The 17306-nt window shown below is 49.2% G+C and overlaps 3 protein-coding genes across 4 annotated transcripts; 2 read left to right on the top strand and 1 right to left on the bottom strand.

Annotated features, from left to right (window-relative positions):
* Positions 1 to 1965: 1965 nt before the first annotated feature.
* Positions 1966 to 4425, top strand: LOC311311694 (G-protein coupled receptor 4-like; the record flags this gene model as incomplete). The annotated part of the gene is made up of 3 exons (XM_084441448.1): positions 1966 to 2097; positions 2774 to 3010; positions 3877 to 4425. 3 exons carry the CDS (start codon positions 1966 to 1968, stop codon positions 4423 to 4425), a joined length of 918 nt encoding a protein of 305 aa, XP_084297574.1.
* A 4689-nt stretch (positions 4426 to 9114) lies between these two features.
* Positions 9115 to 15054, top strand: taf5 (TAF5 RNA polymerase II, TATA box binding protein (TBP)-associated factor; the record flags this gene model as incomplete). 2 transcript variants are annotated; one of them, XM_084440625.1, is made up of 11 exons in its annotated part: positions 9115 to 9541; positions 9851 to 10088; positions 10297 to 10612; positions 11137 to 11300; positions 11559 to 11694; positions 11881 to 12001; positions 12150 to 12279; positions 13321 to 13485; positions 13964 to 14141; positions 14449 to 14626; positions 14840 to 15054. In XM_084440625.1, 11 exons carry the CDS (start codon positions 9115 to 9117, stop codon positions 15052 to 15054), a joined length of 2268 nt encoding a protein of 755 aa, XP_084296751.1. The 2 variants fall into 2 exon arrangements, with proteins under 2 accessions (XP_084296751.1, XP_084296752.1); XM_084440626.1 differs by having other exon boundaries at positions 9863 to 10088.
* Positions 15055 to 15528: 474 nt separating this feature from the next.
* On the bottom strand, positions 15529 to 17103 carry atp5md (ATP synthase membrane subunit k). Its single transcript, XM_084440639.1, has 4 exons — positions 17075 to 17103; positions 16349 to 16453; positions 16049 to 16155; positions 15529 to 15625 (listed from the first exon to the last, which is right to left on the bottom strand). The coding sequence occupies exons 2-3, from the start codon at positions 16433 to 16435 to the stop codon at positions 16060 to 16062; spliced, it is 183 nt and encodes a 60-aa protein (XP_084296765.1). The 5' UTR covers positions 16436 to 16453; positions 17075 to 17103; the 3' UTR covers positions 15529 to 15625; positions 16049 to 16059.
* Positions 17104 to 17306: the final 203 nt, after the last annotated feature.

A 17306-nucleotide genomic window follows, 5' to 3' on the forward strand; every position in this document is an offset into this window, starting at 1 on the left:
AACAAATTCTTACTTACAATAGCGGGAATCCTGTGAATCCTTGAGATAGAGCTGTTTGAAGCTGGCCATGCTTTCCTCATGCCTGCCCAACTAGTGCTGAGAGAGGAAAACCTGATGCTCCACATTGACACAAATAATGGAATGTTCAGAACGCTCTAGCGGCAGTTGATAATTTCAAATTCATAATATGAATTAAACAGACACCTTCTTTAAATAACTATTAGCAAATACTGTCAAATATAGGGCCTACTTGGGGTGAGCTTAATTTAACTCACACGGTATAATTTGATGAATGTAACCGTTCTAAAAGTGCAAACTGTTGAGGTAAATCAAATCACCTCAAATATTTTTTACCCAAGTTTTGGGACACACCTCATGTGTGTATTTTATTTAGCAGGATTGTTACCTTTCAATTGATAATTTATGAAAGCACCAGCTAAAATGTTTCTGTCTTATCAAAATAATAAATTGCCACAACACTAACTGGTGTTTGTTTGTGTTTCTACACTATAATGCCACATTCTTATAAACCTTTTCATCGACCATCAGCTCCTCATTATGGTCACAGTAATATTATAAATGTTCAGTAAGCAGGTCCGAAAAAACTTTGTGTTCGACCTTGGAAGTGTTGTTTACCCATGAGGTACTGTGAGTAATGTCTATATTAGGTAGATAAGCGTCATGTTTTTATTATCTACTGTAAAAATGTATATTTCTTGTAGATAAACACTTCAGAATGTGTGAAATTAAACAAACTAAAACACAAAATCTTCACAAAATCAGTTTCCTTTGCGCATAAACATCACCCGGATTTCATTGTCTACGCAACATCTAGACCCATATCACCCACGTGAACTCCACCTGCACTGTTACATAACAATGCTAGTTATGTAACAGCAGCAGACGCCAGTCGTACAGAGTGTACCATGTGTTTGAGGGTGACGAAGTGAGACGTCCCCGCAGGTCTCTCCTAGCCTCAGACTTGGTGAGAAACACGTCCACAACGGGAGCATTAGTAAGATCTTGCGGTGTATTTCTCATGTCTGTGCTGCTGGTGCTGCTGCTTTGACTTGCATCACCTGTTTTCAGTCTGTCGTTGCATCAGTGGGATAAGATACATTCACTTTGCAGAGAGGGAGGTGAATTTGCCCTCCAGGCACAGATCTAGGAGCAGTTATACCCCCCACCTATGACCTTGTCTATGAGTGAACAAAATACAAACCTGACCTGAGACCAGCGACTAGCGCTAATTTCACCCTGAGCGTAGCCAGAGACTGTGTCTGTACTGAATACTGACCCAACACAACTCAACCGTCCAATCACTGAAGACCTTTCTCTGGCATCACCGCGTCGGCCAATCACGACCTCGCGTCGAGGCCACGTTCAGGGGATGGTACCTTAGGCTGGCCCTCCGATTGGACTGTCCTCTCTGATCCGAATGTACCGCCGGTCCCAACGGAGGGCCTATAATACGCTTTGGCCCCTGTGAGAGGAGCTATATGGAGTAAGGGACCGATTTGGAACACACACTTTGGAACACACACTCTCTAGAGGAGACACAGCCTCTCGGACAGATAGTGACCCACGGGCTGTGCTACAGACGGACCCTGAACAAGGTTGGGCACAGCGTGGACATTGTTGAGGGAAAGGACCACGGTGTGAACCGTTACTACTCTGCAGAGGTAAGAAACTTTTTGGGATTGATCTCATTCATCTCCATGTCTTATTGATGCTGTTTGGAGTGCAGTTTAAATCGATCGATTGTTGATTACTATCCCAACTGTGGATCGGGAGTTTCAGGTGTGGTACTTAGTATGAGTAATGGTAAATTAAGTTGTGACACTGAGCCTGCTGATCTATTGATTTTGATCTCTCTCTACCTCTTTCTCTCTCTCCAATTTCTCTCCGTCTCCCATCCTCTCTCTCTCTCTCTCTCTCTCCATCCAGATCTCCTGCTCCAGGACCATGGCCAACTCCACCGTGACCCCCGCTGACCTCTCGGCGAACTCGACGACCCCGGCGAGTGGGCCCGTCTGGTACCAGTTCCCCGTTTGCGCCGTGGCACCGTACGCCTTTGTCTTCTACTTCGGCGTCAAGGTCGGTCAGTCAATCAGCCAATCGGCGAATACGTCAAGAAATCAAACAGCCAGTCGGTCGGTCGGCCGCTCAGCCAGTCTGTCTGTCTGTCTGTCCGTCTGTCTGTCTGTCTGTCTGTCTGCCAGTCTGTCTGTCTGTCTGTCTGTCTGTCTGTCTGTCTGTCTGTCTGTCTGTCTGTCTGCCAGTCTGTCTGTCTGTCTGTCTGTCTGCCAGTCTGTCTGTCTGTCTGTCTGTCTGTCTGTCTGTCTGTCTGTCTGTCTGTCTGTCTGTCCGTCCATCTTAATCACCCACCCATCTGTCCATCCCTCCCCCTTCTGTTTTTATGCTCAGCATATCTGGAACAACTCTCAGTTCTTTTAAATCAAGACTGAAAACTCTTTTTGCCGCTGCTTTTTATTAAATCAAATAATTATTCATTCGAACTTTCAAACTTTTATTTTTCCCGCATTTTCTTTTAAATGTCCTTTTATAATGTTTTTTGTTTTTTGTTTTCATTTTGTTTTATATGACCTTTTATAATGTGTTTCTTGTACTTTTTACATGTGTCATGTAAAGCACTTTGAATGGCCTTGTTGCTGAAATGTGCTTTACAAATAAACCTGCCTTGCCTCCACCCCCCTCCTCCCCCATTCCTCCCCCCCCCCACCCCTCCCCCACCCCCCCTACCCTCCCCCAGGTATTCAACCTGGCCGTGGGCACGCCCTGCAACCTGCTGGTCCTGTGGCAGATCGCCAGCCGGAAGAGCGACTCCTCCACCTCCGACACCTTCATCTTCAACCTGGCCGTCCTGGACGCCTACTTCTGCCTGATGACCCCCATAGACATGGTCAACCGGCTGATCCTGGAGTACGACGCCATCTGGTACTTCCAGCGCTTCGCCTACGGGGTGAAAGACACCGCCCCGCTCTTCCTGGTGGGTGGGGCTCCGCGCGGCGAGCGGTCGGTCTCGGGCACGTGTGTGTGAATGGACGGATGAATGAATGAATGAATTTGAGTTGTTCCCCGGTCCTGTAACTGTGAATGGATGGATGGATGATGAAGACTGACTGACTGACTGACTGACTGACTGACTGACTGACTGAATGGAGGAATGAATGAATGAATGAATGAATGAATGAATGAATGAATGAATGAATGAATGAATGAATGAATGAATGAATGACCGAACGAATGGATTTGAGTCGTTCTCTGCCACGTTTCTTTGTAAACGGAGGAACGGATGGATTGGCTGTAACCAGTTCTGGTTTGGTTCAACCGCCGAGGCCGTCCGCCTCGCCGTTGCGATTCATCCGATCCCCGTCTGAGCCTCTGGCGTCGCCGTCATCGTCCCCCCTGCCCGCACGTGTGCCTGTATACTGAATATATACAGCACAAGGTTCGGGCGGCTGTAGCTCAGTTGGTAGAGCGGGTCGTTCAGTGATCGAAGGGTCAGTGGTTCGAATCCCAGCTCTGACTGTCCACATGTCGAAGTGTCCTTGAGCAAGACACCTAACCCCAAATTGCTCCCAATGAGCAGGTTAGCACCTTGCATGGCAGCTGCCGCCATTGGTGTGTGAATGTGTGTGTGAATGAGAGGCCATTGTAAAGCGCTTTGAGTGCCGCTAAGGTGGAAAAGCGCTATATAAGTGCAGTCCATTTACCATTTACCGGGCCGGATTCGAACCCGGGCTAATCAGGACTAGCCTTCACGTGGTACGCGCCTTAACCGGTGACCCACCGGGGCGCCCCAAACTCGTATACTCAGGTCTCGTTCTGATGACATCCCTCCCTCCTCCTCAGGTGTGCATCTGTGTGGACCGGTACATGGCCGTGACCCACCCGGTCCTGTTCAGCGCCGTCCGCGACAACAAGATCCGCGTCGCCGTCTCGGCGGCGGTGTGGTGCATGATCCTGGCCTACGGCCTCACCAAGTGCACCCTGGGAGTCATGAGCGTCAACGAGGTGTTCAGCGGCGTCATCCTCTTCTCCTTCGCCGTCATGGTCTTCTGCAACGTCTCCGTGATCTGGGCCCTCCGGCGCTCCGTAATGGGCAAGGAGGAGATGCACCCGGTGAAGAGGAGGGCCCTGAAGATGGTGATGAAGATCCTGGCCATCGTCGTCCTGAACTACCTGCCCCCCGTGGCGCTCATGCCCTTCTTCTCCTTCTACACCTTCGTCCAGTTCCGCTGCCAGGTGTCCGTCAGCGTCTTCTCCATCATGGACCTCAGCTGCAGCATCGAGCCGCTGCTCTACATCACCAAGATGGAGCGGCCCACCTGGGCGGGGGAGGGGGGGTGTTGCCGGCTAGGGAGGAGCCCCGCTAAGAAGCCCCATGATGTGAAAGTGTGACAGGGGGGGGGGCAAACGAGAGATGAGGGGGGTTGGAGAAGGGAGAAGTATTTCTCTGTCATAATTACCAGCAGCCCCAAGTATAACTCCGCCAATTAAACACTTAACTGCTTGTTAATGACGCCTCCTAATTAAAGCCCTGGGGGACCAAACAGTGGAGCTTCTTTAGGGGCCAATTAAGAGCTGGCTGGAGCCTCGTTAGGGAGTGTGCAGATGGGGTCAAGCCAATGCTGTAAATATCTAATGCAATCAAATTAATGACGCTACACAAGCAAAACTGACTGGGTGGTGGTGATGTTTACTGTGTTATGACTAAGGAGTAGAGGCCAGGGATAATGATATTATTATTATTATTTGTCTGGGCGTTGTTTATGAACTATCGAATTTTGTGTTTGTAAACTTTTTTTTAAAATGTTTTATTGAATCCAGAAGACAATGTACAGTATCAGTCAGAGAGGCAAGATTGTCTAAAAATATTTTTATTCCTCAAAAAAGGTTCAGGATGTTTCAATGTTGCCTCATCGTATGCCCAAGCACTTTAAAAATATATATAAAAACTTTACATATACACACTTTATGTTGTGTTTGTTTCCACTATACATAATGATGATTGTCTTTGTTTTATATGTGTTTGATACCACAAATATTACTAGTATGGAATCAGCAGCATTATAATGCATGCGAATGTGTTTACAGTATGAAAATGGGATTTTCAAAGCAGAGTGCTTCTGCAGCTCCTTCAGGCTGTCCCGGCTAGCCTCAGGCCTGTCCTGTGAGCTCAAGTACCCCGGACTCGGGGTGGGGGGGCGGGGAGGGGGGTAAAACTGGGGTGGATGGGGGCTGGAGAGCCTGAGCTGAAGGGGGCAGCAGTGGTATCAACTTAACTTGGGCATAGTCAACATCAAACCCCTCGAAGATCGACCCCATCCTTCCCACACGCCCAATCCCTCTCCAGGAGCCGGGACACCTTCTGGGTTGCCAGGACCAGCCCTTTATAATCCCCCTCTTCGAGCCGGAGTACATCGGAGGTTAAAGGTCGTAGGGGGACCAGCGCAGTCAGACCGGGGGGGGCGTTGGGGGCCATAACGTGGCCGAGAAACGCTCCTCGCTACGGATGATCCGGGAGAAGAGGCCGGGGTGCCGGGGGTCCTCCCCCAAGAAGGTGAGGTCTGGTGGGGCACTGGGGGCTGGGAGCCGGGCTCGGTTCCTGGTCTGGTTCTCCTGGAGCCGCAGGTCACACCAGCGAGGGCCACTGAGGGAGGGGAGGTGTCCAGGGTCAATGAGGGAAGGGGGGGGCGCTGTGGGGGGGGGGGGGGGGGGTGGGGGGTGTAGTGCTCATCTCCCGCCAGGTGGAGGCCTTGACCCCGAACCCTGACCTTAACCACTACCTTTTTTGCCTAAATGTAACCGTCACTACAGCAGTGACCAATGAAATTAGTTTGGGGTGTGAACATTCCATCGCCAGAGGGAAAAAATCCAGAGCGATGGGCATCCTAGAAGGTTCCTTTGAATTACAGTACCTGCAAAAATACACTAAAACAAACTGCAAAAGACAATATATATATAATGTTCTGAGTCTATCTTCACCATATCTGAGCAGGCGTGCCTGTGGGGGGGGGGGGGGGGGGGGGGGCGGACTGGAGACCCACAGGAGGCCCCCCAGGGCCCGGGCCCCCAGCATCACACCCAGGAGCTCCTCCTCCCCCCAGCTGGAAGATACCACCTGTGGGAGAGGCAGGGGGGGAGAGGGCCGGTCAGAAACGATAAAGGAAAGAGAGAGATCAGGAGAGACAGCAGGTGATGAAAGGAGGAGAGAGAGAGGAGGCTTATTCTGTTGTCGTCACTAACTCGCTGAGGTTTGAATAGAGTATTTATATCTTTCTCTTCCTCTCCAGGAGGAGGGAGGCTACCAGCTCCTCAGTCTCCCTGATGACGTGATGGGGAAGAGAGGAGGACAGTCTGTAAGGGCACAGCATGCGTGGGGGGTAGAGAAAGAGGGCAGAGAGGAGATATGGAGGAGAAGTGTGAGAGGGAGAAGAGAAGTAGGTATAATATTAGGAAGATGGGAGAAAAGGAGGATGGAGGAGAGAGAGAGGGAGCGAGAGAGGAGGGACGTATGGGAAAGGAGGGAGGGAGGGAGGGAGGGAGGGAGGGAGGGAGGGAGGGAGGGAGGGAGGGAGGGAGGGAGGGAGGGAGAGGTTTGATTGGATACAGTAACATAAATGTGCTTAAATTCACGTTGAGTGTGAGACAGTAGTTGTTGTTTTTTAAGGTAAATAAAAGGTAACAAAAAGGTGTCAAATAATAAAACCTGATATAATCAAACCACAATAGTTCCCGTCATAGTACACTACTCTGCTAAAATCATACACTGAACTAATCTACCACTACTTGTTGCTGTTCAATATCGTGATGGACGATGGAATGAATGAATTCTTGCACCGATTCAGTCTGCAACTCTGCATTCTGAACCGGCACGCGGGTGGCCACACCCTGAGCTGGAGAGTAATAACCCCCCGTCCCTCCGTCTCTCCCCCCCTCCTCCTCCTCCTCCTTCTCCTCCTCCCCCTCTCCGCTGCAGCTGTTATGCAACAAACGCAGTGCTGCTGCTGTGTCTGCCCCCCCCCCCATCCCCCTCCATCTCATTCCCACATCCGTCAGGAACCCTGCTGTCCGTCACATTAAGCCCAGTGTCTCACAGTCAGACTAAGGCCCAATCCCAACCCCCCCACCCCCCCCTATCCCCTTAGCCCTAGCCCCTTAGTTGTGGAGTGCCCTCGACTGTGTAGTGGCCCTTCAGAACAGAGCCACAAAGGGGTGGAAATCTTTACCTAAGAAATGGGACACCACTTACAGAGGACCCATGCAGATGACCTGGCCGGGGTCTTGTATAAAGACCTTGATCTAGCTCGGCTCTGACTGAGCGGTTTGAGTGACAATCAGCAGTTTGCTGGACTTGAGGTACTCGTCCACTGTACTATAGGGGTGACTTTGTAGGAATGAAAGCATTGAGGTTGGTTATGAGATTATGGACACTAAACTGTCTCAGTCCCTAACTTATATTGTGTATTTTATTGTTATCATGCATCACTGTCCTACCAAATCAGACAATGGAAGAAATATTGCTGTTCCTCCAAAAATAAAACTGTATTGAATTCACCCTCTTTTTTTGCTAACAAGAGTGTCTGCATTGTGTCCGAAACTGATCAACAGCAGACCCTGCTCTGTCTTTGGGGTGAAAATGGTGCTTGCTGTGCACTTCCACATGCTCGATCTGTGTCCTTGATGACAGCGATGGGATCAGGAGTGTGGAGCTGAGGAGTCTGGGGGATTCGACAGGAAGTGCCTCCTCAGCAGCTGCGCGCACGCGGTCAATCTGACACCTCAATCTTCCCCAACCTCTTTCCTCCTCTTTCAACTCTTTCTATCTTCCCCTCTCTTTCATCCGCTTCCACCTTTCCTCGCTTTCTAGAGCCATACGTCGCTCTATTGATTATAGATCTCCCCTCCACTCTCCATCCTTCATGCATTGAAATGTCAAGTCGCCGATTAGTCCTAACGCCAAAACCCCGCCGCACATCAATAAAAGCTTATCCCAGTTTGAGATGCATTACATCACAGGCCTGAATACCCTTGAGGCGAATTGGTAGGAGTCGTCAAGGCGTGTGCGTTGCACGTTAGGATACATATGGACTCATGAGGTTATTTTAAAAGCAGAATAGGCCTCAACTTTACGATCCCAATCTCTTCAAAACAAAGCCTCGGTATCTGTATGCAAGTCGTCGGGTAGACGGTGTGTCAGTCTGGCTGAAGGTGAGGAGAGATAAGCGCTGTGAGAGGATTAATCAAAGACAGATAGAGATCAGACACCTTGGAAGGAAAGTGACTGCATACCCTGTGCGTGTGTGTGTGTGTGAGAGAGAGAGAGAGAGTGAGAAAGAGAGAGAGAGAGAGCTGCCACACAGAGAATACAATAAAGCAGTTTCACAAAACAAATCTGTCTCTGAATAGTGAAGTTGAGAGCACAGAATTGTGCTGGATCTCTAGGGGTCTTTACACCATTTAAATGATAACATCAGCAGCAGAAAGGAAACTGTCGGTTTTCGCCCCTGATCCTGTGGGTACATCATTCTCAGAAGGAGAAGGGCTTATGTGTGACCAAAGCGCCACGACCTGGTAAAACGTGGTACTACATCATCAAGCCGAGGCGATTTTAGGCAGCAGCGTAGTCGCACTTTATCCACACAGTAGCCCATACCTTGTTATCCACCTCTGAAAAGATTTTAGACTATGTGCTGTTATAGATAGGCTATAGTATACCCACGATTCAGTCAGTTTATTATTATTATTATTATTACGACGACTAGTAGACCTACTACTACTAATATGAATAATAATCTTGTAGTTAATGTTATTGTTTGCTTCCAAATTATAAATCAGTATCACAGCACAGCATCGTTTGCATGCAATGTGAGTGTGTCATCGTGCCCCCCCAAATAATTCTGCAATAATGAACGTGAGATTTGATTTACATCGTATATATTATGAATGAACGAGTTTCAGATCCGCCTAAACCACTAGAAATCGTCGAAACTGACACTAGTGCTTTCTGCGAGCCAATCAGAATAACCGATCTTGTGTGGGGGACATTCCTTTATTTTATCCGCACATGCGCACATCATTTCTAAAATGGCGGCTGTGCAAGGTGGTCAGATCGACCCAGAGGGTGAAAAAGATATTAAAACAGAACCATCAAACGATGGGTCAGGAAATAACAACACAAACGATGGAGGAGCCCTTTCTTCGTCTCCTGGGGCCACATCTTCTGGCGGAACCACCAAAACTTTGGCCGCAGGGGCCGAAGACCAGCAGACCCTGCTCGCCGTGTTACAATTCCTCAAGAGGAGTAAATTGCTCGAGTCGGTGGATATTTTGCGGCGTGAAGCCGGTTTATCGGAGGATTCAGACGAGGCGAAGGGGTCCGATCTTGCGGGTTTGGGTTCGGGAGGTTCTGGAAACCTCGGTGCAGACGGCGGGGATAACAACTCTCTTCTCAGCCGGGTCTCCGTGGCCACCTCCGCCCCCCCGGTCCCCGCTGCCCCGGCGCCAACAAAAGGTCTCGTCCCCTGCGAGATCAGCTCATTGATCGCCTATTGCACAATTACTTACCGTCTTTAATCTTATTCATTATGTGATTATAGTTACTGAGATTGCAAGCTGCAGAACTTTGTGAATAAATGAGACACGAGTTTGACCGGTCTTTCTTTTTGAAGGCAGCCCATATTTGCAAACTTGTCGATAAAACGTTCTGATATGCAATGCGACGAAGATATAAGCCTGAACGTGTCATTCGAAAAGAATATGAGCTAGTTCATCTTTGTCCAGACTTTGTAGTCATTCATCATGTGTTGTTTTGTTTACGCAGTGTCCGCGGTAGGCGGGGAGGATCAACCCGACGTGAACGTTGTCCTATCGGCCTACAGCCAGCAGGGGGACCCCCCTCTATACCAAGTCTACTACAGCGGGCTGAAGAAGTTTATTGAATCGGTTCTTGACTGTCACCGAGCCGAGCTGTCCCAAGTCTTCTACCCTCTCTTTGTCCACATGTACCTGGAGCTTGTGTACAATAACCACGAGATGGAGTCAAAGGCTTTCTTTGATAAGTACGTTTAATGGGGCTTGTTGGAGTCATCTTTCACCATTGCGGTCTTAATTGAAACTCCTTAACAGTAGTAGGCCTATACCTCTCAAAGTCCCATTTAAAAGCCATAACCACGACCTCATGCATCTTACTCTGACTTCATAACATACTATAATAACACCTCACCTTCCTACCACTCCATTCCTTGTCCTCTACCCCCTCTACCCTAGATTCAGCGGGGACCAGGAGTGCTACTATGAGGAGGACCTGCGCATTCTCTCCGGCCTCACCAAGAAAGAGCACATGAAGGGCAACGAGACCCTGCTGGACTTCCGGACCAGCAAGTTCGTCCTGAGGATCTCCAGGGACTCGTACCAGCTGCTGAAGAGGCACCTGCAGGAGCGGCAGAACAACCAGATCTGGAACATCATCCAAGAGCACCTCTACATCGACATCTTCGACGGCATGCCGCGCAGCAAGAGCCAGATAGACGCCATGTCGGGGAGCCTGGCCGGGGAGGCCAAGAGGGAGGCCAACAAGGCTAAGGTGTGTGTGTGTGTGTGTGTGTGTGTTGATCCATAGAGCCTACGCTTGAGTAGTGTCTTTCCAGACTCTCATATCACGTTGAATCGTTGCGCTCCGCATGCTACATAATAGAGTCTGGGCCACTTCGCCGCCCGAGCTGGTGTTCTGAGGGCGTATCGACGGGTCAGAATTGAAAGAGTGACAGGTCGCAGCAGCGAATGAGAGATGCTAGCCCAGGTTAGATGGGCGGGGCATATCTATGGGTGGGAGCGCCTGATCGCGGAAGTCGTTACCGATTGCTGTCGCCGGGATTCCTGTGAAACCAATGAATCGGCAGGATTTGAGCACCAGATTTTTTGGCATGAAGTGTCCCAGACCCATAGAGAGATCTGCAGCACGCAGTAACGTAGTTAGCGTAGCTTACGTTAGCGTATCAGCGAAAGAACTCTTCACGGGTCTGGCGTTGAGAGTAACCCCCGAGTGTCTATGTCAAGGGTGACCATTAACTAAGGTATCACATCTGACGCAACCGGTGTGTTCCACAGGTGTTCTACGGTCTCCTGAAGGAACCGGAGATCGAGGTGCCTCTGGACGACGAGGACGAGGAGGCGGAGAACGAGGAGGGCAAACCCAAGAAGAAGAAACCCAAGAAGGACAGTATGGGTAACAAGAGTAAAAAACAGGACCCCAACGCCCCCCAACAGAACAGGTACAGAAGGCAGAAGACATAGCATAGCATAGCATAGCATAGCATAAAGGCTACGTAACAGGAACATCCGTTGGTACCACAGAAATACTGAGCTAGTATTAGTAAAAAGTAAATTTATGTTTTATTTGAGTTGAATCTTGTTGTTTTGTCTAATAGAATGCCTTTATGTTATTCTGAATATAGCTAGTGTTTTTTTGTGATGAAAAACAAAAAAAGGGGGTAAATCTTTCAATTCTCAATTGTTGTTTTGTCCTGTAGAATCCCTCTTCCGGAGCTCAAGGACTCTGACAAGCTGGACAAGATCATGAACATGAAGGAGGCCACCAAGAGAGTCCGGCTGGGGCCCGAGAACCTGCCCTCCATCTGCTTCTACACCTTCCTCAACGCATACCAGGTACGCCGTGGAACCCACTCCAGACAACTTTATTGACAAAACACTTTGCAGTATTTTTTTTTTTTTTACATGCACAGTGAAGTGTATATATACACCAAACACATAAAGTTTGCACAGTTCAAAAATGATTATTTTTGATTGAGTGAAAGTTAGCAGTCGGTCTCACCCCTGACCTTTGACCCCCAGGGTCTGACGGCGGTGGACTTCACCGACGACTCCAGCCTGATCGCGGGGGGCTTCGCGGACTCCACCGTCAGGGTGTGGAGCGTCACGCCCAAGAAGCTCCGCAGGGTCAAGTCAGCCGCAGGTGAACAACGGCGCCGACCGCTGCCTCGCGCGCACGCACTCCGCCACACGTAACAGGGTGCGGGTTGGAACTAAACACCTTGATTAAAACGGAGTCTTATTTTCACCTCGCTCACTCTCTCTCTGTCTCGCTCTTTCCTCCCCCCCAGACCTGAGTCTGATAGATAAAGAGTCGGACGACGTGCTGGAGAGGATCATGGATGAGAAGACGGCCAGCGAGTCCAAGATCCTCCACGGACACAGCGGCCCCGTGTACGGCATCAGCTTCAGCCCCGACCGGTGAGACCGCCGAAACACCATCTGACCGCCCCTGACCAGGGTTCTTCCTGGCTCAGAATGGGTCTTTGGGGGGTGATGCGCATAGAATTTGAGCGGGAAACCTCCATTTTGTGCCGAGTAGCCTACCAGCATGTATAGGCCTGTATTCTTTGCTGTCGTTCTGACTGAGCTCACTTTTCACAATCGCGGGAAATCTCCCGACATGACACAAAATGGATGAAGACAAAATGTTTAAGATACTGATAACCTGTCTATTAATTATCTTGATTACTGATAACCTGTCTGTTAATGATCTCGATTACTTGAGGTCCAAACCATGGACAATGCAAGAAAGAGGGATGGGCTGCACTTGAAACAAACACATTTGTAGAGGATTTGAATTGCTATTTTTATTCTATTTTTTTTTTTTATCATTTTGTCACTGGTGATTTTCCTTTGGCTCTGGCTCACATCTCTTTGGCGCCAAAAAATCCTCTATGCAGGAAAAACCTTGCTGTCACGATTCCTACGGCTCGGGCGGTCGGAGCACTAGTCCCAGCTAGTAGCCGCTAACCCGGGGGTTGTTTTATTTTTGATCTGTTTTATTTCACCTTTATTTATCCAGGGGAACCCATTGAGACCAGGTTGTTGACCGAGAGATCCTAACAGATCGAATGTATTGCCCCGTTCGCACTCTGCGCGCCTGCGATTTAATCACGGCTGTAGCTCAGTTGGTAGAGTGGGTCGTTCAGTGATCGAAGGGTCAGTGGTTCGAATCCCAGCTCCGACTGTCCACATGTCGAAGTGTCCTTGAGCAAGACACCTAACCCCAAATTGCTCCCAATGAGCAGGTTAGCACCTTGCATGGCAGCTGCCGCCATTGGTGTGTTAATGTGTGTGTGAATGGGTGAATGAGAGGCCATTGTAAAGCGCTTTGAGTGCCGCTAAGGTGGAAAAGCGCAATATAAGTGCAGTCCATTTACCATTTACCTTTACCTCCGCGTCCCCTTCGTCTGTCCCCCGTCCCCTCCGTCCGTCCCCTGTCCCCCGTCCCCTCCTCAGGAACTACCTGCTGAGCTGCTCCGAGGACGGCACGGTGCGGCTGTGGAGCCTGCAGACCTTCACCTGCCTGGTGGGCTACAAGGGCCACAACTACCCCGTTTGGGACACGCAGTTCTCCCCCTACGGGTACTACTTCATCTCCGGGGGACATGACCGGGTGGCACGGTAAGGCGCCGGGGGGGGCCGCCGGGGGGGGGGGCCGCCGGGGGGGCCGCGGGGCAAAAAAGCAGAGACCCAACCCGATAACGGCGTAGGAAAACTGGTTGTTTTATTCAGGCACGGCCTAAAGCCGTTAAATCAAATCAAACTTTATTTGTATAGCGCATTTCATACAGAGTTAACACAATGTGCAAAACACTTTATAGGGAGCAATGCGGGGGGGGTGGGTGGGCGTAGGTCCCACCCCTACATATTCCAGAGGGAAGCAAAAAAACAGTTTCACCCGGGGGGCAGAAAAGTGAGCTGTAAATATTCCTCCCTGACTTCTCTCAACGAGACGATCGAGCAAGCTAAAATAGAACGTAGAACGTAATACAAGGGGTCGTTCCGTGTGGGTCACATGACGGAACGCCCACAGCGTACACTAGGTGTCACTGCTACCGACAAGCGCCGTCATTGGCCTCTCCCTCTCTCTCTCCGCCAGTCTCTGGGCGACCGACCACTACCAGCCCCTGCGCATGTTTGCCGGCCACCTGGCGGACATCACCTGCACCCGCTTCCACCCCAACTCCAACTACCTGGTCACCGGCTCCGCCGACCGCACCATCCGTCTCTGGGACGTCCTGACGGGCAACTGCGTCCGTATCCTCACCGGTCACAAGGTCAGATGAAAGTTCACGACCTTGACCTCGCCATGGGCGAGAGCGTTTCCCCAAAAAGGATGTTTTCTTGGTTTTAGTAGTGGCGATTTGGATTTGTCGGGAGTACTATTTGTAAATGATAATTGACTAAGTGGAACATGTTGGAACATTTTAGCGTTTAGTTATTCTCAGTGGAATGTTTAAAAACAAAACAAACATTTTATGATGTCTTTTTGAGACCAACGGAAATGATTAGTTGTTGGTTCTGTCTCTTGAAATCTATTACGTCATCATGGTTTTCTAAACGAGCGTATTTTGTCCCCTCCAGGGCCCCATCCACACCCTAGCCTTCTCTCCCAACGGGAAGTTCATGGCGTCCGGGGCCACGGACGGCAGGGTGCTGCTGTGGGACATCGGCCACGGGCTGATGATCGGCGAGCTGAAAGGACACACGGACACCGTCTACTCCCTCAAGTTCAGCAGGGACGGGGAGATCCTCGCCTCAGGTTGGTGGAAATTACCCCCCTCCCCCCCCCCGAGACAAAAATGGCGCCTGTGAGAACTCTATGCAGTGGCGATATTCAGTGAGGTCATTTAGCTAACGCACCAAACAGATATTCAGCTCACGGTCTGTTCCGTGACGGTATCAAACCTGCGATTCACGTCGTGTCCCTTGACCCTCAAAAAGATTCCTCTTAACGGTTGTGTGTCTTCTCCAGCGTCTATGGACAACACCGTCAAACTGTGGGACTCCCTGAAGGCGTTTGACGAGTTGGAGACGGACGATTTCACCGCCGCCACCGGTCACATCCACCTACCGGAGAACTCCCACGAGCTCCTGCTGGGCACCTACCTGACCAAGTCCACCCCCGTCATCCACCTCCATTTCACCCGCCGGAACCTGCTGCTGGCCGCCGGCGCTTACAACCCCTGAACGAGAACCTTAGGACCGCTGATAATGACTTCTTAGAACTGTTCCACTTCCACTCTACACAGAAAGTACCGCGTGAGGGTTCTAAAGTGCCGAGCCTGGGATTCAATCAAAGATTAGGTTCTTTAAAAAAAAAAAATGTGTATGTCCTAATGTTTGTCCTATGGTGATACAAAATTATGTGAACTGTGGCATCTGCCGTCATTGACATGGTGAAAAGCAGTGGATGAAGGCAAGTAGCTGAATCCGCTAACTGAAGCTAACTCATTGTGATGCTACCCCCGGCCTGCCTATAAGATGCAATTCCCTGACATTGGAATGAAAGAAAATCTTGATAATGACACCCCTTGCCTAAACAGTGCCATTTCCGATCTTAAGACCATGTTTTTACCACTGCCACATCTTTAACTTTGTGGCTGTCATTGCTGTAAAGTCTTTTATACCAGTGCATATTGTGTAAATAAAACAGTTTTCTATGTTCATATTGTTTATTAACATACCAAAGAACTGGTTTTAATATTACAAGCACATCCAACTGCCGCCAACTTCAGCTGTACCTCAGAAGTCAGCACACCTGTGGGGCAGACAAGAACAAGCAGGTGGGTGTCAGTGTAGACAAGAACACAGAGGTGGGTGTCGGTGTAGACAAGAACACGCAGGTGGGTGTCAATGTGTTGTCAGACAGCTAGTTAAACACATGGGGAGAGGCACTACAAATTGCTGAGCTGAAAAAGATAGCTGAATAAATTGTAGGGTTGCTAAGCACATCAACCTTCCGCCGGTGCAGGACAATATGGTATCAGATGAAAAAATGTAACTGCATACACAGCTATTCCATGATAGGATTTAATCCACGAGGACAAGAAAAACGTTTCGACCCAAGGTGGGTCTTCATCTGAAAGAGATAATCAATCTAGAAAGTAATGCTATTTCTCTGCATCGGACGAGATCGGGACAATGGCTCAAGAAGAAAGTGGGGTGGAGATTTTATACTTACAACATAGCTAATCAGTTTGGTGCAGCCGTGACAGCCGGCTGTTTCTTGGGCTTCAGTTTGAAGAAGAGGATGATGGCAGCTATGCTGGCGTAGGTGACCAGTACACACTACGGGTGGGACAGAATTCACATGACCTTCTGGGATACTGTAATGTCATCGGTTTTACACACAGCTCATTTAGAATGGCCTAGAATCAGACTTCAGCGAGGTGCATAAATCACCAACTATCCACAAAATCTACACCGAAGCAGCTCCTCCATGCAAAGCATGGACAGTAAATACCGCCTAGCAACAACTTACATTCCTCCTTCCTGTGATGGTGAATGAATTGAAGTGCTTGGCAATGCCAGTGAACTGGTGCTGAGTTCCAGCGTCGTGTCCGCCCATGGTTGATATTAGCTGGTCCTATGGAGTAAAGAGTGAAATAATTAGTATTGCACATTATGTTCTTGAACAAGGACAGTGACTGTGGGTGATGACAAGAGGAAAGCAAGATGCACCCCCTCCACACACACCTCCCCAAAATCTAAGATAGAATATGACCATCAAGTTGAATTAATTTAAGTATAAAACACAATTCAGTCCGTATTACATAAGGTCAGCCCCTCAAACAACACTAGATGACAACCCACGAGCCTAAGGCGGCCTTTAAGTCAGAGTTTGATCTTCGACTGTGACACCTGTGCCAATGAATGGAAGCGTAGAGGTGTTTACCATTGAAGATTGATGCAATGTGCATTTTAGAAGGTGCACATATACAGGCACTGCTCGATTACAAATGCATACGGTCCTTGCTAACTCCGGCTAGCAGACTGAGCTAGCTAGCTAACGTTAAGTGGCATGTACTCTGTAGTCAGTCAGCTAACGAGCTAGGTTAGCTAGCTAGCCTGCAAGCTGAATGACAAGATGGGTTGATATTGACAAGTTGCTGAATAGATAATTAAGAGACATTGGATGGGACAGCAATGTAATAATATACATTTAACAACAAATACAGATTGAATGGCTATTTGGGATTCTTCTTACCTTCAACAAATTGAGGCTCGTGAATCGAGTGCCCTTCAACAGAGGCCGCAGTGCTAGATCTGTCAGGATATCCCGCCTCCTCATATCGCTTTCAGGGAACCACAATATGAGTGGCCCACATCCACGTCAGTCAACGCTAACACCGCCTTCTTTAGAAATGAATGCCAACGATAGGTTAATACGAGCGCCAATCATTCTAAAGTGGGTTCTGAGTGGCCAATACATGAAACGC

Source organism: Borostomias antarcticus, assembly GCF_949987555.1.
Source record: "Borostomias antarcticus genome assembly, chromosome: 7".
Lineage (NCBI taxonomy): Eukaryota > Metazoa > Chordata > Actinopteri > Stomiiformes > Stomiidae > Borostomias > Borostomias antarcticus.